Below are 19223 nucleotides of genomic sequence, written 5' to 3'. Positions count from 1 at the left end.
TTACGTCTGCTGCCTGCGCCCGGTATACACACCAGCGGCGCCGTCAGCGCGGCTGAGCTCTCTAAGCAGGGTTATATATCGACACTTCCCGCTCAATGTGCACTCGCTTTGTGATATAAGCAGTCGTCGATATGGGGCAGCTACTTCCAAAACTACACTCGATGGCCACGTGCAACCGCCAAAGCTTGTGAATGCGCGCTCCATAATCGCCGAAACTCTAGACCCGAACCCCGCGTACTCGTGCTAGGCCTACTCGTAGCCGAACGAGCTGGCAGTTCGGCGCCGACTAACAGTTCTTACCAAGGTTATTGCTGATGACAAGGGGGAACATATAAAGCGTAGCCGCGTCTTTGTCTTTTTCTAACACACCTAAGCGACAGACAAGCGCTGTTCTTCAGGCCGTTGACTCACCGAGTGCGAAATTCTCGCTCAGCCTCTGATCCGACCAAAATAGATCAGACGACCGTTCGCCGATCAGTTCCGTAGGCGTCGCGGCGCCAGAAACCTCACACTACGGTGATAGGGACCGGACAGCTGTACGGGTGGCGCCGCCTCTCGGCACATCGCTGAAACGCCGGAATGTGCCTGCCCCGGCCGGCGCATTGCCAGCGCATTGGAGCGTACTGTTTGTCGTTAGTTTGTGTGTAAATTGGAAATCCTAAGGTTAAGATGACGTTGTGCGTGAATATACTATCTTCAAGAGAACAGAAAGTTAGGCTAGTTGTGTGAATATGCCCAGGGAAATGAAGTCTGGCCAAACAAGGCTGGCGAAACGTGGTGCGTTGTTGGCTCCACTGGCAGCTACGCAAACTCGTCGGACGTTTAAGTCTATTCATTTCTATGGGCTTCCACAGAAGCATGAGTGGCGGGTGACCTAAGCATGGTTCTTTGAAAGGCAAAGGCACGAATCTCTGTATTTGGTTACTGTGTGGTCATGGAAAGTGCCGAATATTTAAAATTCCGCTTGCTATCGGATGCTGTGTGCCTTCTGTTCCCCAGGAGTGACGGCACGAGAGTCTCGGAGTCGAAGCCGCACTCCTTCATCTGTAGTCACTTTATTGACAATTGGAAATCGAAGTAACCCAACAACGTAAGTTACAACGCTAGCATTTCACCGCCTGTGTACAAGAAAACCCCAGCACGGAAAAAGAAAAGGCAGCTCCACCATCGTCGTTCGGGCTACGTTATGATCTTCAGTGATGGGCACAGACAATGTTTGTGCAGATACTTTCGCTTACATAGTCAAAGATGATTTACCTTTTTCTCTTAACAGAAAGCAGATAGGAGACAAACAATTCCTATTACCATGATCTTGTTATTTTTCCTCTTTTAGTTTGTCAACCAATGAAAATGCGCTGAGAGCTCTGCGTTGATACTCTTAGAATTTGTTAACATTTGTTTGTGGCATGTTCATTTTGCCTAATAAAATCACTCATTTCACAGCTCAATCAATACTGCATGGTCACAAAATCTGCTATCGGCTTAATATAAAAGTCGAACAAGAAAAAAAAATACAATTTAATGTGTGGAAACGAGCATAAACGTAGCATTTTTTGTTTTAATTTCGAAGTCCGTGTAGCATTTTTTTTTTTCGCATTCACGTTGCACCTGACACGGCTTTACGTATTTTCTCAGCAGCGTCCATTTCCTGGCCCGCCTAAATACATGTGTTTCTCATCGGCGTTTTAGTGAACGTGAGATTTCCTGATTGTGGCGTAGTATGACAAGACCGTTTTACCTCTCTCAGAAATTGCTTCTGTGGCCAATGTAAACACATTTAGCAACAGTCCGGTAAGCTGCAGTGACAAAGTTGTAAACGGAATGGCTTTCAGTTATCCGGATTCCTTTACGTGCAAATAGAAAACTACATACATGGTCGCATCCCCTCACACTCATCAGGTATCGAGGCCAGCTAGGTATTGGACCCGCAAGTTCGTGGTACGCTGAGAAAGTAGACCATCTTAGCGGAGGAGCCATCAGAGGGATTCATTTAACAATAGAACGCTCTCTTATTGTCGGTGGCTTATCTTACAGCACAGCACACTGTTTTTTTTTCGATTGTATTTAACAGTTTGACAGTATTGGACTATTGCCTTCAGATGTTCAAGGCAGGTGCGATCAATCGCATTGAACTTCCTGCGCTGAGAGATCGCTAGAAGGAAATTTAATTTTTTTTTCTTTTCACTGCCTCCGCAGCATGTCGGGAGAAAGGCATGTATAGTATAATATTTTCTAAGTCAATTATATGTAGCAGCTCCGACGTTTTCAACAAGAGCATTGTCGTATATGTAAAAATGATGCTGAGGTGGTATTACTCATTTGGCTTATATTATGATTAAGTTTGATAGTCTCAAGGCCGGGTTCAGTGAGCTATTGTAGCGTAATTGTGCAGGAAGTCCTGAAAGTATATGTGTGTTTGCTTTTCCAACCACAAATAGGATCCTACTTGTGTCTTACTTGTTTATTTTTCTCCTTTTACAGCTCTCGTTGCAAGGTTGAAACTGGAATGTCATTCGCTATTATTCCACTCTGAATCGTTTGAGCCTAGCTATTACCAAAAAAGACAGGTGCAGCATCTTTTTCATTTTACATGAACGCTGACCATTACAACTACCACTACTACGGCACCGCGGCTACACGGCTAGGCGGTATTTGATCTTCAGGCAGGTTTCGACTAGACCTAATATTAGATGGACGCGCGGTGCAGGCGCAATTCCCGTCTTCGAAGTCGCCTTAACAAGTGCCTAACGAAGGTGTTCCTAGCGCATGGTGAAATCAAGCGCGCGGCATTTTCGAGTATATAACAGAAATACCATGCGCCGAGCGGTTTCAAAAAAAGAAAAAAAAAAACACGCACGCCCTTCCGAGAACGGCCCTTTTCTTTTTCAAGATTTCCCGGTCAAAAAATACTCCTTGCGATTACTCAACGCAGCTCAAAGCTCTCATAGCCGCACCGCAAAACGACGGGTAGGAACAGGCTCAAAAATGCCTCGCAGAACGGAAACAACTGCGCCGCTCAGCTGCCTCGGCATTCCGCTGTTTCGGCACTCCGCCGCGGGCGGCGCTGTTCCACCGAGGCGACGGTGGCGCCATACAACGGGCGCCCGGTCCCTATAGGCGACCGTTGGCCGTGCTGGCATCGTCGCCGGTGTAATGCGAAATATCAGTGCATCGATAAATTAAGGAACCTATAACCACTGCAGCCCAGTGACTGGGACCGTGCCTTATGCTGAAGAAAGCAGGCTTTATTCTATATCGCTTTCTAGCGGTAACAACGTCATCAAGCACTTGTGCTGAGGAACGACCATTACTGTGTCAATCGTCAAAAAAGAACAAAAAAAACGAGCGATTTGTCTTCTGATATTGCAGCCTGATTTGCAGACGACGCTGCCCTGGCTCCGCCGCATATACTCTTTGACGTCACACAATCATTACAATATGGTGGTCGATTTCGGTGGGAGGAGCTTCCCGATTCCGATTTCCATCGCGTTTTTTGTATAATGCGCCGCTCGCTGGGTACTAAAACTTTGCGAGTAAAATAACGTATCTTTATATTATTCATAGAAGTATAAAACGACAATACTTCGAACCACCCTGTCATCGCCCCTTTAAAGACAGCTTGAGGCAAACTGCTGGGACGCGTCCAGCTCCTTTTTGCGCTTTGCTTTCTACTCCTGTTTTTGTTCTGCAGCCCGGGACAAAGAATTAGGATGGCAGCCTACGCTCCCAAAATATATCCGAAAAAAAAAAGAAAGATGGCTTAGCTCTGCTATGCCTGGATATACGTAGCAAAAAGCAGCGACTACCTCGGGATTACAAGAGGTTGATTTCTCCAGTCTTCTACGCCGTTCGCCAGCAGCTAAACTCTCCTTGGCTTCCATGCCTAGCGCTTCTACGTTCACCGGCGTTCTATAATTCGCCAGGTCTAACCACTCGGCGGTGTGTGCCGTGTCCGTGTCCATGACCGTGGTCCCCGAACAGAAGCTGCCAACTTGGGTCTCTCATTTCACATGGGAGAGTTATGTCAGGCTCAGCCTATCAGGACCCCTGCATTTACGTTACCCCTATAGGCCACTAAGGCACGTTCATACGGCTTGGTTAAAGTGGGGCTTTAGAAGTGCTTCTAACGAGTGTTTCTAAGTGTTTTTTTTTAAGCGTTTCGCTTTAAAAAAATGGAATGCTGGAAGCCACGGAGGCTGTAATCCATAAACTAGCAGCAGGACTCACGGTGCGTGCACGGAGAATCCAAAGTGCTGTTTGGTGTTCTGCCTAGCAGCGTTGAAGAAGGGCTTCAGGTAGTCGTTGGTGAGAGTCCCCATGAAGGTGTCCTCCGGGCGCGCGTAGAGAGCGTCGTAGAAGAGGTAGTTGCACACATCTCCTGGGGGAACCATGAGGCCAATGTGCAGGTAGCTGACTGTGCACACTGTGGTGAAACGATGCAGACCGGGACCTGTTGGAGGCAGAGGTGAGGAGGAGAATGCCTCGCATGAAAACAATATAGCGTGTGAAAGTAGACCGCCACAAAAACAATGACTTCTGCCATCTTCACTGAGATATTTGCAGTGCGAACACCAATTGACTGTCGACATTCATTCATCGCGCGTCTTTGTGCCTATACCAATTGCAGGGCATACAAATACTGACAGCGCGACCCTAGCTTCATAATGGAGAAGGCAGATTCATAGTGCGCTCAGGACACTTGTGCCTGCTGACGCGTGCGGCCTCTGCTGCAGTTGTGAAAACCCTATTATACACCTTTGTATTTCGCAGTATGTATTCTGGATAATGTTAAACGCAAGCGAGGAACGGCTATATAGCCAATGCTTACATTATTTTTCACGTCCTTGTGAATTTCAATGGGCAATGAAACACTGCCCATTTTCTTGATGCATCGCGGACTTCAAACAAGGAAGGGGACAATGCAAGCTAATATTCATCAGGTTCTGCTTCAGCTTGAGAAATACATTTTCCCTCACTTCTTTCCTCGACGACCCTACGAGTGAATTATGGATGACAGCCGCCAATGAAGGCTGACTGGGAGGCTTTTGTTTGTTTCATTATTTGCCTTTCTGTGCTCTCGATAGATAACAGGTGCTGTTTAGTTACTCAACTAGAGGCTTTTTCATAGGATTGAAGACGTAACGTCGGCTTTTGCACGGCACATAGCAGGAAACACTGCTATGAACTAGGAATTTATTTTCGGTATCTGCTTGTCTCATTCATTTTCCGGAGATTCTTCAACCACGGAATTCAGACAAGGAGATAGCTCTTGCTCTTCTCTTGCTAGCCTCTACTAGTGACATGTTAATTTTCATTTCGCTCACCATCAGATCCAGCACTCTTTTAAAGACAGGCAATACTCTTTTTATACCTCCATGCTCTGGCTTAGAACGCACTAGTGCATAAGATATGCTTTCAACGCTACTTCGACGTGCAGGTAGGCAGTTATCGCTTCCCTGTTAGTGCTCACATCTATGTTTCAGATGTGAGATAATCACACGGTATTACGATCCCGATTATTTCATGCCTGCTCGAAATGAACAAACTAATTTCTCTGCGTCCTTTTTTAATTTCACAGCATAAAGGCCCAGTCCTCCTGAAAATTCTTTTCGGCGTTGGCTATAGCTATGGGAGGAGCTCAGTCGACATGGCCATTGCGCTATTGGTTGCCGGCCTGTGCGACATCACGGCAATACCAGACATGCTCAAGTTGGAAACAGCTCCGAACAAAGGCAGCTCCTTTTAGATGGAAGGGTCGAGCCTTCTAGTTCCCTTGAATATCGAGTCTGATACGCTGCCTGAGGTTCACGGAGGCACATTGGTACGGTTTGGTTAAAGCGAGAATTTATATATGTCGGCAGGGATGTGTTATTGAAAACTATTTGCTGATGAGAATTCAGGGCATGAAAAAGGCACTGACAAAATTATGGGGGCACTTAAACTTCTCCTTTGAATGTTTCATGCAACCACGCAGGTTGCCAGCCCGGATATAAAGACCCACCTTAATCAGGCCATATCAAGGTGCCTATGTGGTCTATGGGTAGTTTTAATGCATCAGTCCTTTCAGGCTAATCACCCTCTCATATGAGAGGCCTGAGTAGGCAGCACGTGACAATAGCCTTCAAGGCAGCCCAATGTGCAGTCAGTACGCGACCGTGCAGCTACCACCTCCCAGTGCCTTACTCGGGATTTTCCGCTCACAACGCCGACGCGGACGACGCCGGGGTTTAGGTTAACATTGTCTTTAGCGCTCTCGCGTTAAGAGATTACATAAGTAGCGAGTAAAAATTTTGATACACACGGAAAAAGACCAGCAATGGGCAAACGTGAATCCTTATTTCTCTTGCGTCATACACTCGAAGGCGGAGGTTAAGTATCCTACCTAAATGTTTAAGTTCATTTGACAGCCACCTTCACCAACTTGATGTTCACCGTAACGCTGCGCACAGTTTTAGATCCTGTGTTTGTTGTAAGCATTATAGCAAGTTTATGCCACTGTATACCCACGCTTTTATTTTACGCACATGAAATGAATGTCCTAATGTACTTTTCGAACTCTCCCTTCAAAAGGCTTATGTTCTGTGCTTACAGAGCTTCATAAGAACCGAAACTGGTGTCTCCCTGAAAAATGTTATCCCGCGTGCTTCTCTGAGAAAGAGGAGCCCATTCGTCATTGTGCGTATCCACTCCTTGTACTACATCTGAACAGTCAAGGATATCACCGTCTTCGTAACGTTGCTACGATTATACCTTTCACAGCTAAGACCTGAAGAGCGGACAGACGTCGACAAAAGAAAACGAAAGCAAGCCACACAATCTCTCTCTCTCTCTCTCGCTCCCTCGCTCTCTCTTTCTGCAGGCGTGCCGCTTTATCGCTTCTGTGATTAAGTGCTTCTCACGCTCGGCAAACTTCGCATGACCGTACGTTGTGTCTGTTGCATCTCCAAGTGCTAAAGGTTTGAATATGACAGCGTTGCTGAGTACTTTTTTCTAGAGGTCTTGCTCAGCGTTATCTCAAAATTTAATTACTTTCTCCTTCCTGTAAATTACGTATTTAGGCGTAAAATGACACGTCGCTTGATTGCACCTGCTCCACGTGATGCCTCCCTGCCTAATTTGGCGTCATGGTTCTTATGGCTGAAATCTTCACAATCCCCTTGACAGACGACGTGCAATAAAAAGGAGTGTTGACCTAGTTGGGTGTACCGTTCGTAAAAACACAGCGCAAAGGCAAAAGAGCGGGCAGAAAACTGACAAGGTGCCTAATCCTAAGTGTGTGATTTATTTCAGTAATATATACCACACTGTATATTAATTACCCTTTACAGTGCAATTTTAAATCCAGTGAGAGAGTATGGTCAGTATGGGCAGTGAGCTGCTTTGTACAGGAAGGCAGACATTAGGTACGTGGCAGGCGAATATTTCAGAAATTTGAGGCTCTGAGGATAGCAGTTGAGTACAGTGTTTATATTTATTTATGGAAAATTGTTTTCACGATAGCGTCCAAAATACGCATTTTTATCTCATAAAGGTCGCTACTCGCAATGAACGTTCTTAGCATGGCGCCAGTGATTTCGCGGAAAGAACTTCTACTGCTTCTGCTGCACTAAACAGGCACAAGACTTCTCTGTTTGCTGGTGCAGAAATACTCAACGTTTTGAGCTAAAAATGCCTATATGAGACATCAAATGTTTCGAACTGCTATACCGATAAAGACAATTCAAACAGGAGTCAACGTTTATGTTGACGGGTTTAAATTTTTTTATTATATTGGTGTGCCTTCAAATAAAGTTAGAAGTTCATAACTGACGTTTATTAAGTATTCCCTTCAACACTGAGCTCTATCAAGTACATAATGTAAGCCTGTTCTACAATCCCCCTGAACAGACTGCACCTGCGTATCTTTCGTAGATTTAAAAATAATAAATGAGCGATCAACAGTTCAAAAAGAACACCCTATATATGAACAAAGTGTTCCCACAAACAAGTGACCATGTTTTCAGAATAAGATCTCGTATATTCATGTTCACAGATTCGGATATCCTATCTTGAAGGTGATGGATCGATGATGCAAATGCTTTTAGGTGAGGACGTGCGTTCTTGGTTGTTGGAACATTTTGTGGATATAGGTGTTATTCCAACAAATCATGCACTTGAGAGAGCTTTCCTTGCCTACACTGCCTTCTTCGCCCGTTAAGCTGCTGTTTATGGGGCAGCCGACGTGATTGATGACTCGGAGATCCTCAAAAGCGCGTAGCACGCGGCCTTCGTACAACTCAGAGCAATTGCAACTCAGAGGCTATCAGAAGTGTTTTTCTCTCTACGCTCTGCAAACAAAGTTCTGCCAATAATACTCATAAGCAGATAGATTATTGTAAACCGTTTTGCTTTCTGAAATGGCCGATGCATGCATACGAACTCGCGTCGAGCCGGTATTGGTATCTGACGATGCCTAGCCTCAAATGTCGTATCAAAAAACCCCAATCCGATTGCGTGCTTTATAGATAAACACTGTGCATTAGGTGACGAAGATCGCAATGTTTTTTTTTTTTTTTTCTGACCGGCGAACTGCGTAGTAATTGACAGCTGCGACGGTTGCAAAATAACAGAAGTATATGTAAACGAAAATAAATATAAGCTTACGGTGGCTTGCACGGCTGATCAGGTGGAACAAATGCTCGTCACTGTTTAGCTAGGAAGCGGCAAAAATTGTTTCGCGTTATCCCATACCATAACGGTGAGTCCATGTCTGCACCTGTCTAAACAACATTTTCTCAGCTTTCGGGCTCAAGCACAGTAACGTGTTCTCGATACAATTCTCATAAATCGCGTGCATGGTTGGCATATCCTATTGAAAGAAACTAAAACCTACAAGAGCCCTCTTTTTTCCTGCTATCTATTCAAGCTGTGCTCCAAATTACCTATCATCTCCTCGGCCACGCGCTAGTTTCGAAATATATTATGTGGCTGAAATCTAACAAGAAATGAAAGTCCACATTTTTCCAGTGAGCCAAGTTTCCGGCAGCGTTTCGTGCATATACTAAGCGCAATGTAATTATTACGGTTAAAGCATTGCTTTCAGCGTTACTGTGAAGTCCCTGTGGCAGAGCGCAGTGTTCCCTAATATGTGATTTTCAAATTCCAAATAATATGCGTTTGAGGGTAAAACGTAAACGTATCTCCTTACGCTTTGACGTGGTCGCTGAAGCCGGTAAGATGGTAAGCGCGCTTGCTGCAGCCGAGGGCGAAGTGTTCGCTTGAGATGTCATCGCCTTAGTTGTCGGTGGCCCCGACACAGACATGACTGTGGTCCCAGACCCTCCCGAGGAAGATGCGGTGGCCGTTGTTTGGTTGCGGCGACTAGAAGGAGCAGGCTGTGTTGGTTGTGGCTGAGTGGAAGGTGCCTTTTGCGTTTGCTGTGGTTGGGTGGAAGGTGTCTCTGAAGGCTCAGCGACGACCTATAATTGGCACCAAAGAAAGAGTGGGCCCAATTCAAAGGTGTCTCATGTTAAGGGGAGTGACACTTATGAGGCAGGGGCAGATGCTCCTCCAGGAGTTTATAGATGGAAAGGTTGCCATATATGCCAGGCACTCATCACGATGCTTATGCTTGCTATGCACCCACTAAAACATGTCCGCTAAAATACACGTTGGTTAAGCTTAAAATCAAGTTACACAACCAAAATGGAATAAATGCATAATACATAGTGTCCGGTGTCCCAAGGCCAACCAGATGCCTAGAGGTGAAATCTTCAACGCTTTCAGGGGAATTTCGTCCTAACTTGGTGCGCAAAGCATGGATCACCGCCAAAACAGCTTAGAGCGTTTAGGTAGTACCAGGTGTCCCAAATTATATACAATTGAAGTGAGATCTTGATTCCACCCATGCTTAGGGCAACCGTCGAGGTCAAATTAAGTTGTACGAAGAGAGCATTTGCTATAATAATTACTATATGAATAAATTCAACATTACGGTGCCCAAGAGATATACAGTTTTCGCTTAACTTTGCCAGGTGGTGAAGTACGTTTCCGCCTTCATTTAAGAACTTAATTATTCAAGTACCAATGAAATAGCAATCATTGATAGGAGTCACATGTTTTGGTTGTCTCCTCGGCACAAAACATAGGCATGAGATACTAAAACAGCGTAGCTAGAGGCACGAATGTAGAAGCAATAAAAGGCAAATTGTCTCAGGTTCAAGTATGTGGCAGGTCAAGCTAAATAAGCTTGCGTGTAACACGCGACAAATGTGTATGAAATATTACACATTTGCCTCTTTCCACGTTACCACTGGAAAGAAGGAGAGAGGTCGTCACAAATTATTCACCTCAAATTATTCACCTGTAAAACGGGTGGAGATTATTATAGTGCAATACATTAAGAACCCTAGCTAGTGAAGCTAGTTTAGCAGTACTCTTACAGGAACTAGAGGGCATGAAATGGGATGTAATAGGGCTTAGTAAGGTTAGGAGACCGAATGAGGCATATACTGCACTCGAGAATAGGCATGTACTGTATTATTGAGGTTTACCGGAGAGGCGAGAACTAGGAGCAGGTTTCCTTGACAATAAGTATATAGCGGGCCATATAGATGGGTTCTATAGTATAAATGAGAGGGTGGCAGGCATCGTAATTAGGCTTAATAAGTGCTATACCTGAAGGTTGTACAGGCCTAAGAACCCACATGTAGTTATGACAACCAGCAGTTGAGCGCTTCTACGAAGATGTAGAATCGGCAATGCGAAAAGTAAAGACGCAGTATACTGTACTAATGGGCGACTTCAATGCCAAGCTAAGGAAAAAGCAGGCAAGAGACCAGGCAGTAGGTGACTATGACATTGGTTCTAGGAATAGCAGGGGGGGGGGGGGGGGGGGGGGTACTAGTTGAGTTTGCAGAGCGCAATAACTTACGAATCATGAATAACTTCTTCAGCAAACGGAAGAACCGGAAATGGACATGGAAAAGTCCACACGGGGAGACTAAAAATGAAATCGACTTCATAATGTGTTCAACCCCCGCCATTATGCAAGATGCACAGGTAATCGGGAAAGTGAGATGCAATGATCACAGGATGGTGAGGTCCCGAATTAGCCTAAATCTGAAGAAGGAACGCAACAGATTAGTAAGAAAGAAACCCATCAACGAATTACAGTTGAATGGGAGGGCAGATGGGTTCAGGATCTCGCTACAGAATAGATATTCAGCTCTAACCGAGGCTGGCGACATTACCCTAGGAGCAATGAACGATAATTTCAGAGATATCATTACTGAGTGCGCTGTAGAAGTAGGCGGTAGGATAGTTAGAGAGGATACCGGCAAGCTGTCTAAGGAGACGAAAGATTTGATCAAGAAACGCCAGAGTATGAAAGCTTCCAATCCAACAGACCAGATAGAATAAGCGCAAGGTGGCCGATATAAGGAAGTATAACATGGAGAAAATTGAGCATGCTGTAAAGAACGGGGGAAGCCTTAAAGCGGTAAAGAAGAAATTGGGCATAGGCAAGAACCAGATGTATGCGATAAGGGACAAGGCGGGCAACGTCATCACGAATATGGACAAGAGAGTCAAAGAAGCCGAGGAGTTATATACAGATTTCTACAGCAGCCAAAGTAGTCAGGACCATAATGAGATTGGCGGTAGGGAAAAACAGTCAGACGTTCCACCAGTGATAAAGGACGAGGTCAAGACAACATCAGAAACTATTAAACGGGGGAAATCAGCTGGAGAGGATTAGATAACTAGAGGTTTGTTGAAAGACGGGGGGGGGGGGGGGGATACCGTGCCAGAAGAACTGGCCACTCTGTATCGACGGCGCCGGAACCAGGGAAGAATGCAAACATTGTCCTCATTCATAAGAAAGAGGTCTCTAAGGACCTTAAAAAATTCAGACCAATCAGCTTAATGTCTGTTAGATATATGGTATTTACTAGTGTAATCGCTAATAGAATCAAGACAACCTTAGACTGCAATCAAGCAAATGATCAAGCAGGTTTTCAGAAACGGTACTCTACTATCGATCATATACATACCATCAACCAGGTGACATAAAAATGCTCGGAATATAACCAGCCCTTATACATAGCATTCATTGATTACGAAAAAGCATCTGACTCAGTAGAAACCTCGTCGTTGATGCAGGCACTGCGAAATCAGGGGGTAGGCGAGCCATACGTGAAAGTGCTGGAAGATATATATAGTGGCTACCATAGTTCTGCATAAAGAAAGTAACGAAATTTCCATACAGGAAGGTGTTAAGCAAGGAGACATGATCTCCTCAGTACTATTCACAGCTCGCTTAGAGGAAGTATTCAGAGACTTGAAATGGGAGCAGTTAGGGATAAGGGTTAAGAGAAAGATGAAGAATACCTCAGTAATCTGCGATTTGCCTTGCTAAGTAGCCCGGGGGATGAACTGCAAATAATGATTGATGATCTAGACAAGAAAAGTAGAGAGGTAGGCTTAAAAATCAATATGCAGAAGACTAAGGTAATGTTCAACATCATCGGGAAGAAACAGCAGTTTACGTTAGGTAGCGAAGCACTGGAAGTAGTAGGCGAATATGTCTACTTAACACAAGTAGTAACCGCAGATCCGGACCATGAAAAGGAAATAACAAGAAGAATAACATTGGGATGAAGCGCATTTGGCAAGCACTCACAGATTGTGACTAGCAGCTTACCGGTATCGCTCTTGAGGAAAGTATACACCAGTTGCATCTTACCTGTACTCACCTATGGGGCTGAAACGTGGAGGCTAACCAAGATGGTTCTACTTATATTGAGGACAACTCAGAGGGCTATGGAACGAAAAATGGTAGGGGTAACATTAAGAGATAGGAAGCGTGCAGAGTGGGTCAGAGAAATAACTCAAGTTACTGACATTCTGGTGGAAATTAAGAAGAAATGGGCATGGGCAGGACATGTAGTGCGAAGAGAGGATAACCGATGGTCGCTTAGGGCAACAAACTGGATTCTAAGGGAAGGAAAGCGCAACAGGGGGCGGCAGAAAGTTTAGATGGGCTAATGAGGTTAAGAAGTTCGCAGGGGCCAAGTGGATGCAGCTAGCCCAGAACCGGGTTAATTGGAGAAATATGGGAGAGGCCTTCGCCCTGCAGTGGGTATAGTCAGGCTGATGATGATGATACATTAAGAAGTGTATGCCGTTACAACAATGTGCAATAATACATCCTATTTCTAGTATCTGTTAGAGCATATTTATTTGTGCCATAGGTCTTCTTCTAGACGTCAATAACACGTGTTATCCTGACAAAGAACACTCAGCATTAGAACACGCATTTCCCTTGCTTTTGAGTGATAGCGGCGAACTTGAGATGTTTTTTTTTTTCATTTCACGAAAAAGCAATCCATACACTTTATGATGATTTTACTTGATCCACATGCAGACACTAATAACGTACTGCGTTCTGAACACTAAACTCTCAGTGGTGGCAAATCACTACTTGTAGCTATGGATACTAGAAAAGAATTAATTATCCATAGACAACACGGATTGTACACTATCATTGGCCTGCATGAATACATTACCAGCTCCTAATAAAAGAGCAGCTGGTTGAGCTCAAAAATGAGTTTTTATAAGCTAGAAACAACCTTAAATAAAGATGCCGACAGCGCTAGCAAAGTATACAAGAAAACTCTCAGTGTATGTCACACTTCATTATAACTGAACCCCAAGATTACGAACTTTGTTTCCTTTACTGGTGCTCAAACTGGCTAATGAAAAATGTGCAATTTTAAACTTTAAAATGCCCTTTGCGCACTCTAGCCCTGCGCGAGCCAGCCTCTCATCGTGCAACCCTGCTGCTTGAAGACAAAACCACCAACTCTAACGGCAGATGTGCTGTTGATTCTTGCGGCAGGTATATACTACAGATCGCACCGACCGTTCGTTACACATTTGCTACTGTGCAGGAGCAACTGCAGCCTCGTACATTATGTCAGCCTGTCGCAGTGCGTTTGTTTTTAACCAGTAGCAGAAGACTTTTTGTCACTCTTTAGAGAGTGTCACATGTAAACAAGACCGATAATAAGGCATGCCTTTGCTGAAGACCTCCAACTAACGGAAAAAGAAGTCCAAATTGATTTTTTTTATTTGAAACACACAATAAAATTTACCGAAACACTTATTTAGCATTGTGTAAACGATCAAGATAGTAAATTGCAGGTTCACCTAAACAGAAGTCGGGCATTGGTTCAGTGATTTAAATTAGGTGTTCAAGCTTTTGCAGGCTTTGCATTATACCATGGACTAAAAGAAAGTCTTCAATATAACGCATTTCTTAGTTTCTTCCATCTGCATTGGTTAATAAGTGGAGATCGGGGAGACACGTAAGATAAATAACATGTGCCCTCCCACATCGTAACAGGATTGTTTTGCCTAGGTAAAATGACATTCATACATCCACACTCTGCGCGAACTTCACTATGAATTGAAAACTTTCATTGTGCAGCGCATATATGAAGCATCACAGGTCATACCAAGCGCATGGACGGTAAACACACATTCATTACGAGCAAGTTGAACGCCGACTTGAGTGCCACAGTAGAGAACTGCATCACTATTTTTGCTTCCGACACAAGGATATTGATAGTAGTGCAGTTTTCACTTGACTGCGGTTCAGTGCTTAATTACACACAAAGTAGAAAATTGGAAATTCCAGAATGGTGATTCGCGTATTACATCTATTCACTTCAAAACCGCAACTCCTATATGAATGGATTTGATGCTGCGTGACTGTTTTTGGGTGTAATACTGAGAGGAAATGTTCATTCTACTCTAATGCAAATGTTAGTCAAAATGAGCACACTTTACATTTTTTTAGAGTGACATAAACTGGTTAAATGCTGTTTGACTTCGAGCTGGGCCTTGAACTCACCTGCGTTGGCAATGTTTCGTCAGCAGGCTTTGAGGGTCCGGAACCGGGGCTGGCTGGTGCGCGACCGCTTACTGGTGCGTAAGTTCTTTTGAGTTCCTTCGTTACTTCAATCTCGTCGTCTGTTTAGCAGCACACATTAGAGAGAAGAATGAGTTTTTGGTTATGATTGCCGGAAGACAAAAAGCAATTCCTTCAAGATTGGCCATTCTGCGCAAGGTTTCTTCTACATTGTCGCCAGCTTACCAGGATCTCCGAGCTTTAAGTAAATTCTAGTCTTCATTGCTTGAGAACTGAACACCTTGTCATCAGCCACATTAGCCTTAGTATATATAACAAAAGGTATGGTGCAATTTGATCTAGAACTTGGTCGCTGTCTTCAGTGTGTACTACGTCCGACCCAGCGGCACATTGAAAGCAAGGCCATGCGACGACCCATTTCCAGCTACACATCTCTGTGTTTGCACCACTGCGCTTCAGAAACCTGCCGTACTGGGCGCACTGACGTTTGAAGGCAGCGACCGCATACAAACCAAGAATGCACGACCATGCATTTATTCTACAATGGTTCCTAATGAGCGGACGTTGTCGACTACGGTGCATATAGAGTTTTTTCGGGTGTAAAAACATGCGCTCATTCGAACGTATAAACTTTGCTGCCAGGTTGGCGCACTGCTGACGGCCGAAACTTCAAAATAACGTGTTGTAAGCTTCTCAATGTGACTCTCCGAACAGAATAAACAGAATATTGCCGCAACACACATATATATATATATATATATATATATATATATATATATATATATATATATATATATATATATATATATACATACATATATATATATATATATATATATATATATATATATATATATATATATATATATATATATATTGAAATGAAGATGATACAGTGCTCATGCAAATGACGATGCAGACTGCTGGGTTCCTTGTTGATCAGCTGGTGCGAGCACTGGAAGCTCAGACTGTCTTGTTTGGACGAGATTGTGCTTCGTTCTACGATCGTTGTGTGTCACTGGTAGCCGTCTCCAGTCCTCCGAACAACCCCCAATAAACCCCTCTTCATTTGGTGGAACGTGCCCAGGTAAGACGCTTACACGATCACCGCGGATCTCCGCCGCCGTACGATACCTATGGTGACAAACGAGTTTGGCTCATAGCCAGTGGCATCCTCTTCGCAGTCATCTCATGCGCCGGTGCCATTTGGTAGCGAGACCCCGCAGTTTTCAGCGGGCAGGGCGACCAGGAGGTTGAAGATTGGTTGGACTCGTACGAGCGAGTCGTCATAACAACTGGGATGACCGCATGAAGATCAACAACGACATCTTCTACCTGAGTGACGTTGCTAACCTACGGTATCGAAATCATGGGGCTGACATGCCAACTTGGTCTAACTCCAAGGCAATGTTCACGGACGTTTTCAGTCGTGCCACATTGCGGAAACTACGCGCTGAAGAAGCCTTGCGCGTGCGAGTTCAGCATGAAGGTGAAACCTTCACAAGCTACATTGAAGACGTCGTGGATTTATGCAAGCGTGTCGAACTGTCTGTGGATGAGGCTAAAAAGATAAAGCACATAATGAAGGGCATTGATGCCGATGCATTTAATGCTGGGGACAAAGAGCCCCACCATGGTGGCTTCAGTACACAGCTTTTGTCAAAGTTTCGACGAGTTGCTCAAGCAACGCCTTAAACTCGTCGCCCTCTCGCACCTGCTCCGTCCATCTCTGGCCTGGCTGTGAGCAGCGACCTTTTGGCTAACATCAAAGATTTCATTCGAGATGAGGTTTCCCGACAGCTTGGGCTTTTGGCTGACCCACGCTCGTCGTCTACAGCCCAGCTGCTTACTCCTACTATCCGACAAACCATCACGCAGGAGGCGTCCTGCACTTCCCAGGTTTGGCCAGTCAGCGCCTGTCACACCTCACTCCGACCCTGTTCCACTGAAGCCTACACTTGCTGCATCATTCAGTTACAGCCCCCCTGTTGTCGTGCCGCCTCTACCTGTGCAAGTACAGATGCCTCCCACAATGCAGAAGTTACCGCCCGCCCACCGCCGCCACAGTCCTTTGGGTACGTGTCGACTATGGCGCCACCGTCTTTCGCCTCACTGTTCCGATCAAAGACGCCTTCCTACAATCCTTGGCGCACGAACGACAACCGACCTATTTGCTATGCCTGCGGTATTCGAGGCCACGTTGCCCGCCTGTGGCATCGTACTCTGCGTTCTGCCCCTGCACGCACCATGGGTGACTGCAATTATAAGTACGACACCTTGCGCGCACCTTCGGTGACATCTCCAGGGCAGGCGCACAATTCGTCGGGCCACCAGCACATTCCACTGCCCTGCTCGCGTTCCCCTCGCCATCGGTACGTGTCGCCAATGTGGCGTAGCAGCGGGAGACAATACTCGGAAAGCTAGCAGCCGCAGTTCCTGACACGAACTGCGCACATTTCGCCTACCACAAGTCCTCGCCTGTCTCCGCCGAACGTTCTCAAAGTTTTTGTTGACGGTGTTCGTGCCCTTGCACTCGTCGATACAGAGGCCACTCTCTCCGTCATTAGAGAAAGTTTTTGCCCCTCGCTTCATCTTCGCACCGCCACCGCCGATTCCGTTCATCCGTCTATAGCGCGTGTCTTTATCGCGGACGTTTTATACATCGTCGAATTTCTAGTGCCTGTGTCATGCTCGCAAGACTTAATTCTTGGCTGGAATTTTCTGTCCCGCCACAATGCTGTTATTGACAGCGCCCGAGGCCACGTCGCCTTCTCTGCGCTCTGTGATGCGGTTCTTGACTATGCGCAGTCTTTTTCTTGCGCCAAACTTGTCGCCAACGGTGCCGACATTCCGCCTAACTGTGCTGTGATTTTTCCCGTGTGTGTACCCTTTTCTTTAAACGCAACTGTTTTTTTTTTTGCGTTTTCTCCCATGTTCGCTTCTCGCCGTTACCTCTGTCTTCCCTTTCCTATAATCGATATTACCCGTGGTGCCGCTGACATTGTTGTTGCGAATGCTTCAACCGCTACGGTGCCGCTACTTCTTGGCGAATGCCTCGGCCTTATTGAAGTTGCTGACTTCATCTCAGCATTTGATGTTGATGGATATGTACCACACAGTGCCCACGTAGCCTCCCTAACGCCGTATACTGCGTCTTCCGATATACCGAGTTGGAACCTTTTTCAATCATCTGTGGCCAGTGACCTCGACCCGACTCAACGTGTGCAACTGTTTGCTCTCCTCAACCAGTTCCGTTCTTCGTTTGACGTTCAGATGATTTCTTGGGGCTGTGCAACCGAAGTTGTTCACCACATCGACACCGGCAGTCTTGCCGCTCTTCGCCACCGCCATTAACGTGTTTTGCTTAAGCAGCACCGTGTTATTGCTCAGCAGATCGACGACATGCTATAGCGTGGTGTAATTCAGCCTTCATCTAGTTTGTTGTCGTCACCCGTGGTACTCGTGAAAAAGAAGGATGGCTCTATAAGGTTTTTCGTTAACTACAGCCGTATTACCAAAATTACACCTAAAGACGTACACCCACTACCCCGCATTGACGACGCCATCGATTGTTTACAAGGAGCCGAGTTCTTTTCGTCCCTGGATCAGTGCTCTGGCTATTGGCAAGTCCCTATGGCTGAGTCTGGCCGACCTAAGACAGCCTTTGTTACCCCTGATATGAGTTCCCTGTGATGCCATTTGGTCTTTGTAATGCTCCTGCTACGTTTGAGCGAATGATGGAAATCTTACGCGGCCTCAAGTAGAACATTTGCCTTTGTTATTTGGATGACATCGCCGTTTTATCTCCCGTATTTCTGACGCACCTCGTACGCTTGCACCAAATCCTGAGCTGTCTCCCTGGCACGGGTTTTCAACTTGACCGGCAGAATGGTCGTTTTGGTGCCCGAAAGCTGACAATACTGGGCCATGTCGTGTCCAAAGATGGCGTCCTGGCCAATCCGGGCAAACTACGTGCGGTCACTGAATCGCCGAAACCGAATTCTGTTAGAGCTGTGCAGCTTCGTCGGCCTATGTTCATACTTTCGCAGTTTTATCCGAAATTTTGCTACCATAATTGCACCGCTTACAAAATTGCCGAATGATCCCGCTGACTTGTCTACCTGGACCCCAATCTGCGACGATGCTTTCACTACGCTCTGACGTCTACTCACGTCACCGCCCATTCGCCGCCTTCGACCCATTCGCTCCTACAGAGGTCACACTGACGACAGCGGCATCGGTCTCAGTGCTGTCCCTGCTAAACGCAAAGCCGGTTTTTCCCAATATGTAGTTGCTTTCGCCAGCCGAG

At 45.6% G+C, this 19223-nt stretch overlaps 1 protein-coding gene across 1 annotated transcript in view; it reads right to left on the bottom strand.

Moving 5' to 3' along the window:
- LOC146209766 (uncharacterized) overlaps window positions 1-18843 on the bottom strand; it is a 66342-nt gene extending 47499 nt beyond the window's left edge. Inside the window, exons 1-3 of the mRNA XM_084581065.1 lie at window positions 18739-18843; window positions 9188-9458; window positions 4228-4450 (exon numbers count right to left, since the gene is read on the bottom strand). Coding sequence (XP_084437191.1) covers window positions 4228-4450; window positions 9188-9458; window positions 18739-18843 — 599 coding nt within the window. The remainder of the gene's footprint in view (window positions 1-4227; window positions 4451-9187; window positions 9459-18738) is intronic.
- Between the last annotated feature and the right edge of the window lie 380 nt (window positions 18844-19223).

Source organism: Amblyomma maculatum, chromosome 1, assembly GCF_055883805.1.
Source record: "Amblyomma maculatum isolate TAMU_Amacu chromosome 1, ASM5588380v1, whole genome shotgun sequence".
Taxonomy (NCBI): domain Eukaryota; kingdom Metazoa; phylum Arthropoda; class Arachnida; order Ixodida; family Ixodidae; genus Amblyomma; species Amblyomma maculatum.
Note: the sequence above shows the minus strand (reverse complement) of the source record. Positions and strands in the feature narration are given on the sequence as shown.